We start from the raw sequence: 20842 nt of genomic DNA on the forward strand, positions 1-20842 counted from the left end.
AATGACATAACATTTAAATAATTTGGATTTCAAGTTTATCAAAAATCTACGCAAGAAGAATTTAATCAATTGTTTATCTGATATCAATTTTATTAAGAATTATGTTTGTTCTGCATGCCAGTTAGGTAAACAAGTAAGATCCAACTTCAAGAACAAAAGAAGTAGATCAACCTAAAGGTTTTAGGAGGAATGAAGTACACTTTAGTTATTGTTAATGCCTTTTCAAGATTTATTTGAGTCGTAGTTCTCAGTGGCAAATACCACACCAATACCCATTTGATCAAGCTTTGGAAAAGAGTTCAAAAAAAAATCATTTTCGATTAATAGAATTAGAAGACATTAGTGTACTGAATTTAATAACAAAACCCTTGAGATTTATTGGACTGAACATGGATTATATAATGAGTATTTATCTTCCAGAATTACTCAACAAAATGGAATGGCTGAGAGAAGAAACAGAACCCTAAAAAAGCGTAAAAAATGCTTGTAGATGCGGATCTCTCTCGGCGCTTCTAAGCAGAAACAGTCAATAATACATTATATGAACAAAATTGAAACATGGTCAACAAGAGACATAAGAAGACACCATATGAAATATGAAAAAAGAGTAAGCATAAGGTATCTTATTTTCATGTGTTTGGTTGCAGCTTCTATGTTCACAACAGTGGAAAAAACCACTCATCAGCATTTGATCCAAAATCAGATGTTGGGATCTTTTCCGGATACTCAGAAGTTAGCAAGGCTTTTAGAATCTTCAACTACAGAACTTTAAATGTTGAAGAGTCAATACATGTTTTTGACGAATAAGATAATGCTCCTAAAAATTATAACATTCACAATTTGAGTAATTTTTTAGACAAAATTCATCTAGAAATGGATAGTAAAGATGAAACATCAGTTCGAGATAAGTCTCCTCAGAATCCAGAATAGAAGTTCCAGATCAAGAACCAGTAGTCGAGACTCAAGAAATTCTTGAGCCTACCGAAAATTTTCAAGAATATCCAGAGCTTTCTCATAATGTTCTAGAATAGCATACTGACCAATCATATCCAGAAGCAACATTTTCATAACCAAGTTACAGATAAAGGAAAACTCATCGTCCTTCCTTGGTTTTTGGCAATCCCTCAGCACCACTCAAAACCAGAAGACAAATGATTAATGAATAAATGCATGCTACCTTTATTTCTCAGATTGAACCAAAAAAGATTGATGAAGTTGCCGGATTGAGGCAATGCAAGAAGTGTTTAATCAATTTAAAAAAAATGAAATATGGTTTTTGGTACCAAATCAAATCATCAGTCAGTTATTGATATAAGGTGGGTATTCAGAAAGAAGCTAAATGAGAAAGGGTCGGTAGTCAGAAACAAAGCAAGACTAGCTGCTCAAAAATTTAGACAAGAAGAAGGAAAAACATTTGTTCCAGTAGCAAGACTTGAAGCCATTAGGATTGTTCTAGCCTTTGCAGCATATAACAATTTCAAAGTTTTTCAGATGGACCTGCTGTGGGGACCCGAACCTTATTCGTTTCTTAATCATTTTTGGGGAATGATTGAATCAATTAAATAAACAGGGTCTAAAATTTTTTTTATACAAGAGTACGCAACATATGAAATAAATCTTATTTCATTTACAAGATCAATATCCAGATCTAAGTACAAGTCCTGTACAAAAGTAAATCATAACAAACTACTGTTCCTTCACTACACGTCAAGTAATGAAACATGTCTACTTCTAAGTCCGGATCTCCACGCTAACTTGTCCTCTCATTCTCTTCTTGACCCTGATCATGTCCCATCTATTGTTATGCACACATACAACCAAGACAACAGCCGGATAACTCCGGTGAGAATATAATCCCAGTATAAACACTGAATACATGAATTCATATAACAAATATAAAAGCATGAAACATATATCAATAGCATGTATCAAATCAGAAAGACATGTATTGATATAAAGCTGTAAATAAACTCTGGACTCGTCATTTCAGACTCGACTCATCTCTAATCTGGGGATCCCGGTCTCTGGACATTGTATCATATATCGAATCTCAGCGATAGGAGTTGATCTACTCCTAAGCAACATCGATATAATTCAATCATCCAGTGTCTTGGCATATCCGCCACAGATTTGGCATATCCGCCAATGACTAGGCATCTCCGCCTATGACTCAGTACACGCTTTGCTATAATTCAATAGACTAAGCATATCAATATCAGTAATTGCAAATATCAATGCAATAAATAAAGTATGTGGTTTTCAGGAAACTCGAGTCAAATCTGACTCAAGTCGATCTCCCGGTTAACATCGATTTATACCTTTCTTTTCTGTCAATTTGACTATGTCGAAGTCTCTGATTCAAAGCCTATCAATATCAATCTGGCAATGACAATATCGAGAAGTATAATATCAATACACCACTCAATCAATACTGGATATAACTAAATCAAATTCTATTTCAACAGCATAACTGCACAATCTCACTATACCCAGCAATACAAATCAACAGATATCAATTCCCACAACTCATAATCGATAGCAACACAAATCTGATATCAAATCTCAATCAATTCCATTCTGAAAATCATAATAATTTCATATGATATCCGTTCTTCAATCCGGTTTCGATTATACGATGTCTAGCATATCGAGAACACCATATATGAATCATATCCGATTCCTTCAATATCATATTTTCAAATCATAACAAAATGTAATAAAACTTACGTCCAATTGAAGCTCTCATCGATAGAAACACAGCACTGAAGTCGGATTGAAATTCTGACGGACGGATCGTTCACAAATCACAAATTTAAAAGGTGAAAAGGCGTAAGGATTTCTGCGAACTTTTCTCGTTCCTTTTCTTTTCATCTGAAGGAATTGAAGGATATATGTATATATATATCTCCACTTGCATGGTAAAGGAACGTGTCTCATTTTCCATGAATTTCAGTCGGTGCTCGGGCGGTTGATCTTTACCGCTCGGGCGCGGAACGTTCTGTCCAAGCCCTCATCTTATCATCCACTGGCGCTCGAGCGGTCACAAACTACCGCTTGGGCGCCGAACCTTCTGTCCAAGTACTCGGCTTGTTACACACTGGCGCTCGGGACGGTCAAAAACTACCGCTCGGGCGCTAGACTTTCTGTCCAAATTTTAATCTTGTGATGCATTGGCGCTAGGGCGGTCTTTTCCTACCGCTCGGGCGCCACATGTTCTGTCCAACTTCTTGGCTTGTTATGCACCAACGCCCGGCTTCTCCTTTCACGTCTTATTTTAGCTCCTGAAATCTCAATTCTGTCAATTAATTGATGTCTAATTACGGTGATAAAATTTCGGGCATTACATATGAAGAGTGTCTTTCTGAATGGACTACTGCAAGAAAAAGTATATGCGGAACAACCTCCAGGTTTTTTGGACAATTCCTTTCCAAATCATGTTTACAAGTTGCATAAGCATTATATGATCTTAATCAAGTACCCAGGTCATGGTATAATACTCTCTCTCAATTTCTAGTCAATCATAATTTTACCAATAGACAAAACATTGTTTAATTTTGTCAAAAATCAGCATACACTGTTAGTTCAAATATATTGATGATATTTTTTGGGGGTCAATTATCCCCAAGCTTTGTTAGAAATTTCTCAAGTTGATGCAGGAGCAATTCAGGATGATTATGATGACAGAATTGATATTCTTCCAAGGATTACAAGTCAAACAGGTTGAGTCAGGGATACTCGTAAACCAAACGAAATACACCAAGGAACTACTGAAAAAGTTTGGCATGGAAACATGCACTGGTGCCCCAACTCCAATGAGTTCTTAAATTAATCTTGATAAAGATGAAGAAAAATTTCAATAGAGGTAACCGTATATCGAGGAATTATTGGCTCTCTACTGTATCTCACTACCAGTAGATCAGATATAATGTTTTTGCGTGTATTTGTGCAATATTTCAATCTGATCCTAAGCAGTCTCATTATATGGATGCTAAACATATATTGAAATATTTAAAGAGTACTCAGAAATATTACAAATTAGTCATGAAGAGATCGAGTGACTTCTGTCGATTTCTTGGTGATAGATTTATGTCTGGGTTCAGTAAATAATATACATCTATTGCTACTTCTACTGCATAAGTTGAATATTTGGCTGCTGGAAGCTTCTGCTCCCAGATACTTTGGATTCAACAATTAAGAGATTATGGAATTATTGCTATTGAATCACCTATCTTTTTTCATAATACAAGTGCAATAGTAATCACTTATAGTCCAATACTGCACTCCAGAACCAAATACATTGATATCAGACACCACTTAATCAGAGATCATGTGCAGAAGGACATTGGATCGTAATACGTGTTGACTGATTAACAAGCTGCAAAAAATTTCATCAAACCATTACCCGAGGCTAAACTTTCATATTTTTACAATATTTTAGGACATTTATTATTCATCTTAAAATATCAATTCTGGGTAACTGGTATAAGTAAGCTTGTATAAAATCTTATTATATTGAACAAAGATTTTATCACATTGATAAAACAATGGTTCTGCTGATTTTGAGTTGCTACTTGATATTCTAGTATATCCATCATCAGTAGACCTTATCATATAGTGTCCAAAATTCAAACTCCGTGTTGTTTTATCACTGACTGACTCTTGGATAAACTTATGTATTTATTCTAAAAATATTTACATGTGTTTTTATGTCATTTGTCGATCTAACAAACTATCCTTTTTAAAATTTTCAAAACCGCCACAATTATACTGACACGTGTCCTTTTGTTTGTAATTTTCGGCTGTACATATATTTTTCAACCGTCTTTTCATATTTTTACCGTTTTCACTCACAACTCTTAATCTTTAAGCCTTTTACTTTCTTTGCATCTCTTGCACTCGTTGCAAACTTTTATTTTGATCTTTTTTACAATTTCACTTGTAGAAATGGCCAGCACATACTCCTTGAATGCTTGCCAAGTCTAATTTTCCTATGTTTAAACCATTAAAGATGAAAGTTTGGTAGACATGTTCAAGTATTTGGAGGCCCCGGGTCTAAGAGCTTTTCTAGAAGGACCATCAATCATCTACAATCCAATGATGGCAAGTTTACCTAATCCTTTGGTGACAAAATTTTGATTATTGATGAAGCACTGCTGGCTTCTATGTTGGCTTCTAATTTCTCTCTTCCTACTTTTAGAATTACTAACTTTTCTTCAATCTCCAAAGAAGATATCACTGCCTGCTTGAAAGAGTTCTATGCTACTGGTGAAGATATTTTCCCTTCTTGCTTCAAGAAACTTCTGAAAATGAAATTTAAAGTTCTAACCGATATTGTTTCCAATGCTATTCTGATCAGGGCTAGAACTTTTGACAAATTGATCAAAGAAATGGTTCAAGTTATGACAGATCTCGCTTCTAGCACCAAGGTCAACTGGACCTCAATTGTCTTCAAATCTATGTTTGAAAATGGTTCAAAAGAAGAGCACCATATAATCTTGAGCTCAAATCAACAAATTATTGAAAGATGCTGATTTCAGCATTACTGCTGAAAAGGATGACACTTCCACTGCTATGATTGATGCTGACAATGTCTTTGCTCTAAGACCCAAGACTACTGTAGGTCAATTTGTTGAGGTCAAGAAAGAAGTGAGAACCAAGCAAGACGCTGCACAACATAAAAAACCAAAGTGACCTAAGAGAAGCTTATTACAGTAGTCGATGACTCTGAATAGACAGTTTCAGAAGGGTCTACTACACCAACCCAACTCTCACCAAAGCCCACATCAGTCCATAAGAAATCCAGAACCACCAAGAAAACATCAACCCTAATTGAATTCTCCTCTAACCCTAGCCAAATTAGATGAGGACGTTCCTTTGCACAAAGTGTTCTAGTTCATCGCTACTGGCACACCACAGGATCCTCCAAAATTTTTTCAATCTGCAACGGTTCAAGCTCATGTTTTAGCATCCAAACCCACCATGGCTGCTAGTTCCAATTCCTCATCTCTTATTGCTCCGAGACCATTGGGTGGAGAGGTTATCCGTGAACCGCTGCCAGAAACCACGTTTAGGAATCAAGCTACCATTGTACACGAGAAAAGTGAAGGAAAAAATGTCTGCAGATCAAGCTACCATTGTACACGGGAAAAGTGAAGGAAACAATGCCCGCAGTTCCAGAATAACCAGAGGAATTCGGTCCCAAGTCCTCTGTTCAAACTGCTTTTGATTTACAAACGGAGCAAGTCAAAAATATTTAGCAGCTGAACCAATGTTGGGTACAATCTCTACTCATGTTAATGTCGAATATGTAACTATTGTAGTTGCTTCTCCACTGCATGTTATGTTACTAAAACAGTCTCACTATCTGACTCACTCTTTGTTCTTATGACTGTTGTCTCTCCAATATGTGATGCACCAATCTCCATATCATTTGCCACTACGCCCACTGCTGCTGTAGTTCAAAACACTTCAGCACTAGACACAACCATCTATCCTGAAGTCTCACTTATGCAAGATCATAAAGTTCATAGTCCTGGTCTTACTATGCTCTCTGAAGAACATCAAGAAGAAATGAGGGAAATTTTATCTACTGCTCAAGAATCTCTATTGCCATTGCTAGAAGATACAACACCGTTGTCAGCAGCACCTCCATTCTCCCCAGCTCATCTACAACCAGAGCTTATAAATGATCTATATTATGCAATGGTAGTGTTTATGGAAATCCAAGCGGTTCTGGAGTAGCTCAGTCTGAGCGTGCTACTCGCCTATCTGATATCAAGCGAAAAATGAAAGCAAGATCACCTACTACTGATCTTGCACATGCTTTGGAACTTCATCTTGAGGATTTCAATAAAACATGTGCAAAGCTGGATGAGTTGGTCAAAGGAATATATTTCGAACAACTTTCTGGCAAATCTTCTTTGATCATGTTCAAAGACCGTTTGAAGAGCCAAGTTCATAAGCTCAATAAGGAAGTCATTGATATGGCAATCAATCTCACTGGCTTCGATCAAACTATATCAGAACTCAATTAGAGGTCATATTGGATCAAACTAATCTCAGTTCCTCAGCACAACCTCAGGCTAATTCTCTTCGGAATTTGGATGTCAAATTTGATGCATTGGATGCCAAGATTACATATCAGACTACTTCTATTTTGACCTTGGACTCTAAAGTGGAAGACTTTTTTGCACAATTACTTGACTTAATTCATTAGGTAAAGGCACGTGCTGCCAAAAAAAGACAAAGATAGGGAAGAATCTTCTACTGCTGTTGAAGCTAGGGAAGCTGATGAAGAGAAATGAAGGGAAAATCCAGAATCCGTGGATATCTATCCATGAGTTTTAGTAGGAAAGGGAAAGTTCTACTGAAGTGGATTTGTAAAAGTTTTACTAGTCAAAGTCTTTTAATGAAACCTGATAAAAATATAATAAGAAGAGACGCATAAGGGATTTATCATTCAAACTGCTATTATCTAACATTCTATTATTCATTTCCTTATGACTACTACTTTTTGTTTTACTAAATATTGTGGACTGATTCCACACTAAAATAGTTGTATGCTGCTTTTAGTTAGAACTAGATTAGCTTCTAATTGTTGAAAACAGTTAGGGGCACCTTTTACAGAAACATAAGAGAACAAAAGTTGGTGGTCTTTATTCACCCCTTCTAAACACTCGATCTATCTTTACATATATTTTAAAGAAAACTTAAATAGCATTCTCGGATGGAGAAAATATAATTCCTTTGAAATATTTTTTAAAATAAAAATTATTGGAATATATTTATAATTTTAAATATTTTTCATTGTGATTTGCCCTTAAATTATTATTATTATTATTATTATTGATGACATGAGAACCCATCAGTTGCTATCACTTGATACGCACTGGGTTATCCTGCGAACTAACACAAGAATCTCCATTATTAATGACATGAAAATTGATTTTCACTTCAAGAAACTGTGTTGTGAAGATAATACTAGTTTCTTTAAATTTATTGTGGTTGAGGTACTATAAATTTTGCTTTCTAATTTTTTTTAAAATTGTTGTGTCATTTATTTTCAATCATTATTGTCTAATTTTTAATTGCTTTCATTGTACTAACTTATAAACTTTTTGGAATCAGTTTCTAATATTTGTCGAATATAATAAATATTTTTATATTATTTTACGGATAAAAGCGAAACACTATATTTATATATTTTTTAATTATATTTTTCTAAAGATCATCTATTTTGGGAAAACAAATATTTATCCTTTATGAGAAATGTGTAGTTCAATCCCTGATTAAGTAAACTGAATTATTAAATAAAGTGAAACACGTTTCTTCTATTTGTATTTTGTTAAGCGTGTTCCTTATAGCATTTCTGTATTGATATAATAGGGTACATCGTTGACGGTTATTGTAAGACATTGGATTCATTTCTATAGAAATCAAAGTTTTCACTCCTCTCGTTTCTTAGCTTCCGGTGTTCTTCAATTTCTAATATGGTATCAGAGCTTAAATCAAATTTTTGAGCTGTAACTCTGATTGTCTTCAATGGCGAGAGGGAATCAAGTGCCAATTCCGTCTCCAGCTACAAGCTCGAACAATTCAGGTGGTCGGATGTCCTTTGAAGATTCGAGCAGTCCGTTTTTTCTGCAGAATGGCGATCATCCTGGTTTGGTCTTGGTTTCTCACCTTCTTACAGGTAACAACTATAATACCTGGAATCGAGCGATGTCAATGGCCTTGACAGCTAAAAACAAGTTTTCGTTTATTGATGGTACACAATTACGCCCGTCATCTAGTGATTTGTTGTATGCTGCTTGGGTTCGTTGTAATAGCATGGTAATCTCGTGGATTTTGAACTCTGTTAGTCGAGAAATTGCGGACAACTTATTGTACATATCCACAGCATATGAAATTTGGAATGATTTGAGAGATAGATTTCATCAGAGTAATGCCCCAAGAGTTTTTCAAATTAAGAAGCTCTTGACTGGACTACATCAAGGATCAATGGATATTAGCTCCTATTATACTAGAATGCGAACTTTATGGGATGAATTGAAGGATTTTCAGCCAATTTATGTCTGTCAATGTGGATCGATAAAGGAATGGATGGATTATCACAATCAGGAATGTGTGATGCAGTTTTTAATGGGTTTAAATGAGTCATATGCTCAGATTCGTGCTCAAATTTTGATGATGGAACCACTGCCAGTGATTTCGAAGACTTTCTCTTTGGTGGTTCAGGAAGAAAGGCAGAGGTCTATACACCATGATGTTTCTGCGATTCCTGGTCAATCATTGGTCTTCAATACCTCGAATGCTGCTGCTGTGAGAGGTGCCCCTACTGTTAAGGGAAGCACATTTGATAGGCGTATTTGTTCACATTGCCACTTTCCCAATCACACTGTCGACAAGTGTTACAAGTTGCACGGATATCCTTCCCAGTCATCCAAAGTATAAGCAAAAACAGAGTGAAGGAAAGGTCCATGTTAATCATGCTCGCAGCTGTCCTGATGACGTACTGTCCCCAGTTGGTGAGAATCTGAAACCAGACCATTGCCGACAGCTGATTGCTTTCTTAAGATCGCAACTTCAGCTTGGTGACAACAACACTTTGGTTTCACAGCACCAACCTGATATTACACCTTGTTTCACCGGTACATCCTCATTATCCAATGATCATGCCCCTATTCTTTCTTTGTCTTGGATCATAGACACGGGCGCCACACACCATATTTATTGTTCCTTGAGGTTATTCCACGACTCCAAACCGTTCTATTCTAGTGTCACATTGCCTAATAATTCGAAAGTCTCTGTTACACATATAGGTACAGTTAGGTTGTCCAGTGAGTTAATCTTGAAAGATGTTCTCTATGTTCCCCATTTTAATTTTAACTTGATGTCCATTATTTCATTAACCAAGCAAATTCCTTGCTCAGTTTCTTTTCTTCCCGATTCTTGTCAAATTCAGGTTCTTAAACAGAACAAGATGATTGCGATGGGTAGAAGAATGGGTGATCTATACATTCTGTGCCAATTTCCAGCTCCTGCTTCACTTTGTAATGCTTCCTTTTCCAAGTCTCAAATTTGGCATTATAGATTCGGACATGCTTCTTTTCCCAAGTTGTCTGTTTTGGGAAAGATTTTGAGCATTAATCCCATCAATAATACTGATATGTTGAACTGTGACATATGTCCTTTGTCAAAACAAAGACATTGCCTTTTATTTCCAATAATTCACTATCCAATAACACTTTTGATTTGATTCATATTGATATCTGGGGACCCTTTAGCCCTTTAAGTATTGATGGTTTCAAATACTTTCTCACAATTGTAGATGATCATTCTCGATATACTTGGGTTTATTTGCTCAAGTCTAAATCTGATGTGTTGCATGTATTTCCTTCTTACTGTCGGATGATTCATACACAATTTGATAAACAAATAAAATCAGTCCGATCAGACAATGCTCCAGAACTTAAGTTTTCTGAATTTTTCAAGTCCGAAGAGATAATCCCATTTCGTTCTTGTGTGGAGCGACCGCAACAGAATTCAGTTGTGGAAAGAAAACATCAGCACATCTTGAATGTGGCTCGAGCTTTATTATTTCAATCTCATATCCCTTTAGACTACTGGAGTGATTGTATTCTCACATCCATATACCTTATTAATCGCACACCTACTTCCCTTTTATCAAATAAATCTCCATTTGATTTGCTCTTTCACAAAAGTCCTTCCTATTCACACCTCAAAGTGTTTGGTTGCCTGTGCTATGGTTCAACCCTCCTCAGTCATCGCACAAAGTTCTCTCCTCGAGCAATAAGGTCTGTTTTCCTTGGCTATCCCCCTGGTTATAAAGCATATAAATTGCTTAATCTTCTCACCAATGGGATTTACATATCTCGAGATGTTACATTTCATGAGAATGTCTTTCCTTTTCAATGCGAATCTTGTTCTTCTGTCGACTTCAATATCTTTGCTGATTCTGTGTTACCAACTCAGCTTGGTTTATCTCCACAACCTTTGATTCCCCGGTTATAAACTCCAATAATGAGGTTGCTGCCCGTCCACATCGAAATTCAACCAAACCTGCATGGTTGAGTGATTATCATTGCTATGCTACTACATCCTCTTCTTCATCCTCCACTTTTCACCCTTTATCTTCTGTCCTTAGTATGCATAAGCTTTCCAGTTCTTACCAAGTTCTTGTTAATAATATCTCTTCCATTGTTGAGCCAGACACTTTCTCCCAAGCTGTTATGAAACCAGAGTGGCGCATAGCCATGGATGCTGAATTGCAAGCTCTAGAAAGTAATCGAACTTGGTCTATTGTTTCTTTGCCACATGGCAAGAGTATTGTAGGATGTCGTTGGGTGTATAAAGCCAAATTTCGAGCTGATGGTTCACTAGAAAGGTACAAAGCTCGATTGGTTGCTAAGGGATACACACAACAAGAGGGGGTGGACTATTTTGAAACATTTTCACCCGTGGCCAAAATTGTAACGATCAGAACCTTGCTAGCATTGGCTGCAATTCGCGGATGGTCCCTTATCCAACTCGATGTAAATAATGCCTTCTTGCATGGTGATTTGGTTGAGGAGGTGTATATGGCACTACATCCAGGATATCACCGTCAAAAGGAAGATCTTCCCGTAGATGCAGTTTGTAAGTTGCATAAGTCTTTATATGGTCTTAAGCAGGCCTCACGTCAATGGTTCTCCAAGTTTTTATCCACATTACTCACCATTGGTTTTCGTCAATCACATGCTGATAGTTCTTTGTTTACTCGATCAAGAGGTGATATTTTTTTAGCATTATTAGTCTATGTTGATGACATTGTTATTGCGACGAACAATGAAAAAGAAGCATTAGATTTGAAGATATTCTTGGATAGTCATTTTAAACTGAAGGACTTGGGCAGTTTGAAGTATTTTCTAGGGATCGAAGTTGCGAGATCTTCTCGTGGTATCTCCATTTGTCAACGACATTATGCTCTCCAGTTGCTTACTGAAGCAGGTCTCTTAGGATGCAAGCCTCGCACAACGCCTTTGGATGCCAACTTGAAACTCAATAATGAAGATGGTGACCTATTAGATGATCCTTCTGTTTACAGAAAGCTGATGGGGAAGCTCTTGTATTTGACCATCACAAGGCCGGACCTAGCTTATTCCGTTAACAAGTTAAGCCAATTTGTATCCAAGCCTCGACACTCACACTTACAGGCTGTCTATTCAGTGCTTAAATATGTAAAAAGAACGGTTGGTCAAGGTCTTTTTTATGGTAAGTCAACCTCATTTAAGCTTAGTTTCTTCTCTGATTCGGATTGGGCCGCCTGTTCAGATACTCAGCGTTCAGTTTCTGGTTATTGTGTTCTCCTTGGTGAGTCCTTGGTTTCTTGGAAGTCTAAGAAGCAACAAACCGTTTCCCGATCGTCTGCCGAAGCCGAATACAGGTCAATGGCCAATGCTACTTGTGAGGTGATTTGGTTGTTGTCGTTATTGAAGGAATCTTTGTGTCTCCTGTCATGAGCCTGCTGTATTGTTTTGTGACAGTCAATCAGCCATCCATATTGCGTCTAATCCTGTTTTTCATGAAAGAACGAAGCATATTGAAATTGATTGCCACGTTGTGCGAGAGAAAATCAGAGTGGACTCATCAAGATCTTGCATCTTTCGACGCACTTGCAACTTGCTGATTTGTTCACTAAATCTTTGCTGCCAACTCGTTTCCGCATGCTCTTATCCAAGATGGGGATTCACAACATCCATGCTCCATCTTGAGGGCGGCGTATTAAATAAATTGAAACACGTTTCTTCTATTTGTATTTTGTTAAGCGTGTTCCTTATAGCATTTCTGTATTGATATAATAGGGTACATCGTTGACGGTTATTGTAAGACATTGGATTCATTTCTTTAGAAATCAAAGTTTCACTCCTCTCGTTTCTTAGCTTCTGGTGTTCTTCAATTTCTAATATGAATGATTATGTAATCTCCCCAAATATTATAATTTAATTTTTCTATCAATAAAAATTTCATATATATTTTAAATTGTTCAATTAATTAATCTCGTGGCTTGTGAAGATATATTTTGATTGCCCTTAATTGATATAGTTTTCTATTATGCAAGCAATTAACAACATACACCGATGAACACTTCCTCTAATTAGTTTTATGGGAGAAACGATCGAGGCACTTGAGGAAGTTGTTCTTCTCCTCTCCTCTCCTCTCCTGTCCTTGGGATCTTACATGTTAGATAAGTATGAGTGAATGAACATTGGAAAGTGTGCCAAAAGTCTTCTCTCACATTGGAAAATGTATCAAAAAAAGATTTTTTATTAGCTCTAAGTTTGAGTTAAGGGTTTGAGCCCCAAGAGACACCAGAAGTTTTTGGAAAGGGAAAGACGCTGACAGGCTGGATCTCGGAGAAACACGCACACACTCGGCCCGGCTCGTTGCGGTGCGGTGCCGAAAGATTTCTTGACCATATTAATCTTTTTGGACAAAGTTTATTTGGAAAAATAATTTTTTTTCGAAACAGTCCAATGTTTGCACACTTCAGTCAGTGCTTAGTCCGAACCAGTTTGGTGCTTCAGTTCGAACAGTGCGTCTCGAGTGACTGTCCTTTGGCGTTGCACTGCGTCCCTTTGCATAAAACCATGTGTCCTTTGCCTTGAAGGGTGCGTCCCATGACTTATCGCAGAAGGGTGTGTCCTCTGGATGTGTCCCCTTGCGTGTATGATTCACTCTTTAAATAGTCCATATCCATGCATTCATCAGACACTTTTTTCACACATTTTCGTTGCATTCTTTCCCTCCAAAATTGAAAAGCTCCGGCATATCTTTTGTTTCACACATTTTCGTTGCATTATGGATTAGAATTGTTGTATCTTGGGGACGATTGCCGTTTCGTATAGCACGTGAATACGGGAAATTTCGTCTTGCGGAAAAAGGATTTTACTTGCCTCAACATGTATTGTTCTCTGTTCCAAAGATGAACGGGAAACGTAACATTACAATCGCAAGACTGATTTTTTTGTTTCTTGTTGATCTTCATTCTGCCGATATGTCAACTGCATCATTCACTCTCGTGTTTACTGTCCTGCTCACGGTGAAAAGCCTACGAAGTTTTCTTGTTCCGACTTCAAACGTTGGCAGCAGAAAATGCTATTCTATCTGACCACACTGAGCTTGTCTCAGGTTTCTGACAGAGTCCCCTCCTGTCATCTCCGAAGGCGATACAGACTCGCAACAAAGGACTGATGTCGATGCGTGGAACCACATTGACTTCCTCTGCAAAGACTATATTTTAAACGGACTTGACGACATGCTTTACAATGTCTACTGCTCTGTCAAGAGATCCAAGGAGTTGTGGGACTCATTGGAGAAAAAGTACAAGTCAGAAGATGCAGGAGTCAAGAAGTTCGTAGTTGGTAGATTTCTGGACTTCAAAATGGTGGACACCAAATCTGTAATAAGCCAGGTACAAGAAATTCAAATTATTATTCATGATTTATTAGCAGAGGGGATGGAAATCAATGAACTATTCCAAGTGGCGGCTATTACTGAGAAGTTTCCATCAATGTGGAAAGACTTCAAGAAATACCTTAAGCACAAACGCAAGGAGTTAAAACTCGAAGATCTGATTGTGAGGCTTCGAATTGAGGAAGATACTCGAAACTCTGAGCCAAAATAGACAAAAGGACAATGGAGGCCGAGGCCAAGGGCAATCTGACAGAATTTAGCACCAATCACAAGAGAAAGTGCCCTCTGAATGAAAAGAAGCGAGGGCAACTTGCTACAACTGTGGCAAGCCGAATCATATGGCCAAGGATTGTCGTCTTCCAAAGAAAGACAACAAAAATCAGAAACTAAAGCAAGAAAACGTCATTGAGGAAAGGCATGTACCAATAGACCTATGAGAACTTGATCTATCTGCAGTTGTGTTTGAAACCAATTTGGTGGATAATCCAAGGGAATGGTGGGTAGATACATGATCCACTAGCCACATCTGTGCTGACAAAGAAATGTTCACATCCTACACTTCTGTAAGTGATAAGAAATTGTTTATGAGAAACTCTACGACGTCTGAGGTCGTAGAGATTGGCAAGGTGGAATTGAAGATGACTTCTGGGAAAGAGATATCGCCGAGGAATGTACTGCATGTGCCAAACATTCGAAAGAACTTAGTTTCTGGATCCTTGTTGAGTAAGGTCGGTTTTAAGCTTGTGTTTGAATCAAACATGTTTGTCCTAACTAAAAACGGTGTATTTGTAGGAAAAGTGTATCCAAGACAATGGTATCTTTAAAATGAATGTAATGAATGTTATCCGCCACCAGGTGAAGAATAAAGTTGATAATTTTGTTTACTTGTTTGAAATTTCTAATTTATGGCATAAAAGATTAGGACATGTTAACTTCAACACCCTACAAAGACTTGCAAATTTAAATGTACTACCTGCATTTAAAAGAAATCCACGAGATAAGTGTAAGATTTGTGTTGAAGCAAAGATAGCCAAAACTCTATTCCATTCCTGTGACAAGAAGTAGTAAACCACTTGAATTGATTCACACTGATGTATGTGATTTAAAACTTGTGCAAACTCGAGTGGGAAAAAGTACTTCATAACATTCATTCATGATTGCATAAAGTTTTGCTACATCTATCTATTGTAAAGTAAGGATGAAGCTTTAGAAGATTTTAAAAATTAGAATCAGGTCGAGAATCAATTGAGTTCAAAAATAAAAATGATTCGAAGTGATCGAGGTGGAGAGTATGTCTCTCGGTTTGAAGAATTTTTGTAAAGGGCCAAAAACTCCTTGCTTGAAAATTTGCGGAAAATTAAAAATTTTTCTTTTTAAAAGAACTTAAATGGCCTCATTCATAAAATCGACTGATGAATCAAGTTCAATGTTTAAAATAATAGCAGCGGAAGAAAATAAAGTTTTGCCAACAATAACAATTTAAAAATTATCCAACGACTGATAAAAATTGTTTACGGAATAAAATAACAACTGCTGCACTGAGGCCCTCGGGTGCCACTACTGCCGACCCAAGCTGGCTCACGGGTCCCCGCCCTCGGCCCTGGCCTCATCAGTACCTACAACAATCAAGTCTAGTGAGCCTAAAAACTCAGCATGCATATATCGCATCTAACGAGTAAAAATCGAAATTAAAATATGCATGGGATAAAATATCATGTCCTGAGTCATGCTGAAAATAATATGTACTCAGCAATTATAATACGTGCATAACTGAACTGATAATCACAGTAAAAATGTTTGTTCCTTTGAGCCTGTACTAAAATAACTGGTAAAATTTTCTGTTGAGATTATGTTTTACGCCTGTGGCCACTGCACTAAGCTGAACTGATCGGTAACTGGCTACCGGGGAGGCTGAAACTGAACTGAGCTGGCCGGTCACTGGCGACCGGGTGGTACCATACTTAACTGATCGGTCACCGGCGACCGTATAAAATAACACTCCCACATAGTGAATGAACCACAAGCCATATCGCATAAATCTCAAAAATAATCATTTTCTATTTAATGCACGTAAAATAATTAACTGGAGTAATGAAAACTCCTGTAATTTTACCAACTGGATTGGATTGGATCGTCCCCAGGCTCGCTGCAACTTAACTGTGCCATGAAAAACATGCAAATGCTAAAACTTGACCAACTATGCAATTTACGTTCAAAAGATGCGACTATGACGCCTAACGACTTCGTATTCAATCATGACTCCGAACCAACCTGAACCGACACTGAACCGACATATAGTCATGATTAAAATATGCTTAAAATACTGAAATGATGCACCTAAAATGATTAGGGTCGAAATCTAGCTGAAATGGAGGCCAAAACATGAAACGCTCTTTCGAGAGTCAATTTGGCGCATCGCACCTTAAATTCTCGTACGACCTCAAAAATGATCCGAATGACAAACGGTCAAAAACATGACCTTCCTAGCTCAATGAGGCACTGTCCAGTCCAAGGCCATGGGCTAAAAGCCAACCAAGAACTCAAACGAGCCTCCGAACCGACACAGCAACTTGCTGTAATTTTCCAGCAACTGTACAATCGTGTAACTTGTGTTGTTTTCGAGACTACCGGCCATTGGGGCGTGAACCACCAACCAGAGACTCTTACCAACATCCCAAGGAATGATTTGAACCATGGCTAAGGGCCTTAGGCCAGCCACAATCCGCATCACACCATAACTCAACCAAAACTCCAACCGAGAACCAACGTGCATGCGTGTGTAGTGTTTTGCTTAGATCGATGTCTTGCGTCGTTCCAGTGGACATTTGATTGACCATGGCACGATCTAGACATCTAGGAGCATGATATGAACCGTGGCTAAGGGCCATAGGCCAACCAAGATCCATACCAAGCAACCAAAAACCGAAACCATATGCTGAAAAATGGAAGGGGCCGAATGGGGAAAGGGGCTGTTCTTGTTGATTATTTAAAAACCGATGAGCCATGGACCAAGGCACCAAAAGGGCGACTTAGTCACGTCTTAGACATGCTAGGGGAGTGATCCAACCATGGCTATAGGCCTTTGGGGCAGCCAAGATCAGATCCTTCCTCCTTGACAACCAAACTGAATTTTCGAACTCAAAAAGGGACACAAATGGTGTTGCTGTCATTTCTATTTTTCCAGCAAGCATGGGACTGAAATAAACGTTCTAACATGGCCCTAACATGTCCTAGTACATGTCCATATGCAGCCTCAAGCCCCTGGAACGATCCATCCCTGAAATCGAAACAAAACATACCAATCGTGAAGCATGGAAGTCGATAAAAAATTTGTGCAGAATTTTCGTTTCTTGTCTACTGAAAATTTCGGTTTTTGAAATGATAAATCTTGATCATGTACTGAAAAATAAATTATAATATGACTTGATTGAGATTTTGAAAGAATCTAGACATGCCTGGTTTCGTTTCAAAAGAAAACGAACGAAACGACGACGACGCGGCACGGAGGAGATGGAGCGCTTCTCTTGTTTTCTTTACTCTCGATTTTTCTTGCCTTTCTCCCTAGCTATGGCTCACGATTTTTCTACTGAAAAGGGGTCTGATTTCACTCTGAATTTTCAAAAAGGAGAGGGGGGAAAAATGGTTAGGAGGGTGAGGGAAGTGGGTGCAAGATATAACGAAAGAATCAAGACCAAGTCTTCTCATTTTGAATTTTGAATTATGGTTTGATATCAAATCTATGTTGGGTGTTTCTAGAATGGTGATGGCCGATTATTGCTTATTTTCTAGTCTAGGATATGTCCATTTATTTAATTAAATTGTGCTCCCAAAAATCCTAGAATTATCCTACTAATTACATGCATAGAATTGGTCAAAGTTGATGAGTTGGAAAATGAGTCTTCTAGCAACTAAGGGTGGCCGAAAATGCATGATAAAATAAAGGGGAAATGTTGTTTATTTACTAAATTAATAACTCTTAAAAGCCTCACTAATCACTTAAATAATTTAGTGAGCTAACCCCTTAATTAAATAACTTAAATGAGTTCATTTCTTAATCACCTACAATAATTAAATTAAATCCTCAAACCTCCCTTACTAACTTAAATGAACTTACTTGCTAGCTAAATTAACTTCTGGAAATATTTTCTGGATCTTAAATTCTATCTCAAAACTCCAACTCTGGTCCGGCCTCACTGAAATAACTGAAACGCTAAAATCAAACTACTGAACTGAAATAATAAATAATTAACTTCAAACAAATGCATTTAAAATAATTATGCAATGAAGTCAATTAAATTTAAAAATCTAGAATTATGCATGGCTTATACGTTTACTGATTTACGGGTTCTACAATCCTTCCCCCCTTAAAAGAAATTTCATTCTCGAAATTAGAACTCACCGAATAACTCGGGGTAACGCTCCCTCATCTCTGACTCAGACTCCCACGTAGCTTCCTCCTCATAATGGTTAAGCCCTTTGACTTTGACTCGCTTAACAAGCTTGTTCCGAAGCTTCTTCTCCTGCCTGTCTAGGATCTGCACGGGTCTCTCCTCATAAGATAAGTTCGGAGTAAGCTGCAACGGCTCGAAATTCAGCACATGCGAAGGATTTGCCATATACTTTCTCAGCATGGAGACGTGAAAGGCATTGTGTACTCCGGCCAGATTCGGCGGAAGAGCCACACGATAAGCAAGCGTCCCAACTCTGTCAAGGATCTCAAACGGTCCAATGAATCTCGGACTGAGCTTCCCTTTCTTCCCAAATCTCATGACACCCTTCATAGGTGCCACTTTCACGAAGGCATGATCGCCCACTGCAAACTCTAACTCTCTCCTCCGCTGATCGGCATAACTCTTCTGTCGGCTCTGAGCAGTCCTCATCCTATCACGGATCTTGACTACTACCTCTGCTGTCTACTGGACAATCTCTGGACCCAACTCTGCTCTCTCTCCTACTTCATCCCAATGAACAGGAGATCTACACTTGCGGCCATACAGTGCTTCATACGGAGCCATACCTACAGACGACTGGAAACTGTTGTTGTAGGTGAACTCAACCAGTGGCAAGTTTGACTCCCAACTCCAAGAGAAATCAATGACGCAAGCGCGAAGAAGATCCTCCAAAATCTGAATAACTCGCTCCGACTGCCCATCTGTCTACGGATGGAAAGCTGTGCTAAACAGCAACTTCGTACCCAAAGTCGAATGCAAGCTCTTCCAAAATGAGGAATTGAATCTGGGATCTCTGTCGGATACGATCAAAACCGGAATACCATGGAGTCGGACTATCTCTTGGATATACAGCTCTGCATACTGAATCATGGTGAAAGTCGTCTTAATAGGCAAGAAGTGCGCTGATTTGGTAAGACGATCTACAATCACCCAAATAGCATTCGATCCCCTGGCTGACTTCGGCAATCCGGTCACAAAATCCATGGTAACATTCTCCCACTTCCACTCGGGAATAGGGAGAGGCTTGAGCAAACCTGCTGGTCTCTGATGCTCGGCCTTCACTAACTGGCAAGTCAGGCACTCGGATACAAAACGCATGATGTCCTTCTTCATCCCTGGCCACCAATACAATAGCTGCAGATCCTTGTACATCTTCGTACTCCCAGGGTGAATGGAGTACGGGGACATGTGGGCCTCTAATAGAATATCTGCTCGTATAGAACCACTGCTAGGAACCCACATCCTGTCTCGGTATCTCACAATACCGTCGCTGACAGCATACAAAACACTGCCCTTGGCTTCATCTCTCTTCTTCCACTGTGCCAACTGATCATCTGCTGCCTGACCGCTGCGATTATGGTCAATAAGAGAGGACTGGATAGTCAAGGTAGATAAACGAGGAACTCTACCTCGAGGATAAGTCTCAAGATCAAACCTCTGCATCTCAATCTGAAGAGATTTCTGCATCGTCAAATGAGCCATCACTGCGACTTTCCTGCTCAGTGCATCTGCAACTACATTAGCCTTACCCGGGTGGTAGCTAATGTCACAGTCGTAATCTTTCACAAGCTCTAACCAACGCCTCTGTCGCATGTTCAGCTCCTTCTGCGTAAAGAAATACTTGAGGCTCTTGTGGTCGGTAAAGATCTGACACTTCTCTCCATACAGATAGTGCCTCCAAATCTTCAAAGCAAAAACTACTGCGGCCAACTCTAGATCATGGGTGGGGTAGTTCTTCTCGTGGATTTTCAGCTGTCAAGAAGCATACGCTATCACTCTCCCATGCTGCATCAGAACTGCACCTAAACCAAGCTTCGAAGCATCGGTATAAAGGACAAACTCGCCGGATCCTGACGGTACAGCCAAAACGGGTGCTGAGATAAGAGCTTGCTTCAAAGTATCGAAGCTCTTCTGAC

The 20842-nt window shown here is 38.5% G+C and overlaps 1 protein-coding gene and 1 long non-coding RNA gene across 2 annotated transcripts; both read left to right on the plus strand.

The window, feature by feature from the left end:
* The first annotated feature begins 5210 nt into the window (after positions 1–5210).
* Positions 5211–7768, plus strand: LOC142505805 (uncharacterized). The gene is made up of 3 exons (XR_012804501.1): positions 5211–6275; positions 6458–7385; positions 7646–7768. It is a non-coding gene; the product is annotated as an uncharacterized LOC142505805 (long non-coding RNA).
* A 773-nt stretch (positions 7769–8541) lies between these two features.
* On the plus strand, positions 8542–14686 carry LOC142504998 (uncharacterized). Its single transcript, XM_075617826.1, has 4 exons — positions 8542–9407; positions 9499–10178; positions 10996–12478; positions 14191–14686. The coding sequence occupies exons 1-4, from the start codon at positions 8542–8544 to the stop codon at positions 14684–14686; spliced, it is 3525 nt and encodes a 1174-aa protein (XP_075473941.1).
* Positions 14687–20842: the final 6156 nt, after the last annotated feature.

The sequence above is a fragment of the Primulina tabacum genome, chromosome 10 (genome assembly GCF_025594145.1).
Source record: "Primulina tabacum isolate GXHZ01 chromosome 10, ASM2559414v2, whole genome shotgun sequence".
Taxonomy (NCBI): domain Eukaryota; kingdom Viridiplantae; phylum Streptophyta; class Magnoliopsida; order Lamiales; family Gesneriaceae; genus Primulina; species Primulina tabacum.

What these genes read in the sequence shown, in the direction of transcription:
- LOC142504998 (XM_075617826.1), top strand. Translation starts at nt 8,542, where the DNA reads ATGGCGAGAGGGAATCAAGTGCCAATTCCGTCTCCAGCTACAAGCTCG. An exon ending in CCCAATCACACTGTCGACAA is followed by an intron (nt 9,408 to 9,498) that starts GTGTTACAAGTT and finishes TCATGCTCGCAG; the next exon opens with CTGTCCTGATGACGTACTGT. An exon ending in GCTACTTGTGAGGTGATTTG is followed by an intron (nt 12,479 to 14,190) that starts GTTGTTGTCGTT and finishes AGCTTGTCTCAG; the next exon opens with GTTTCTGACAGAGTCCCCTC.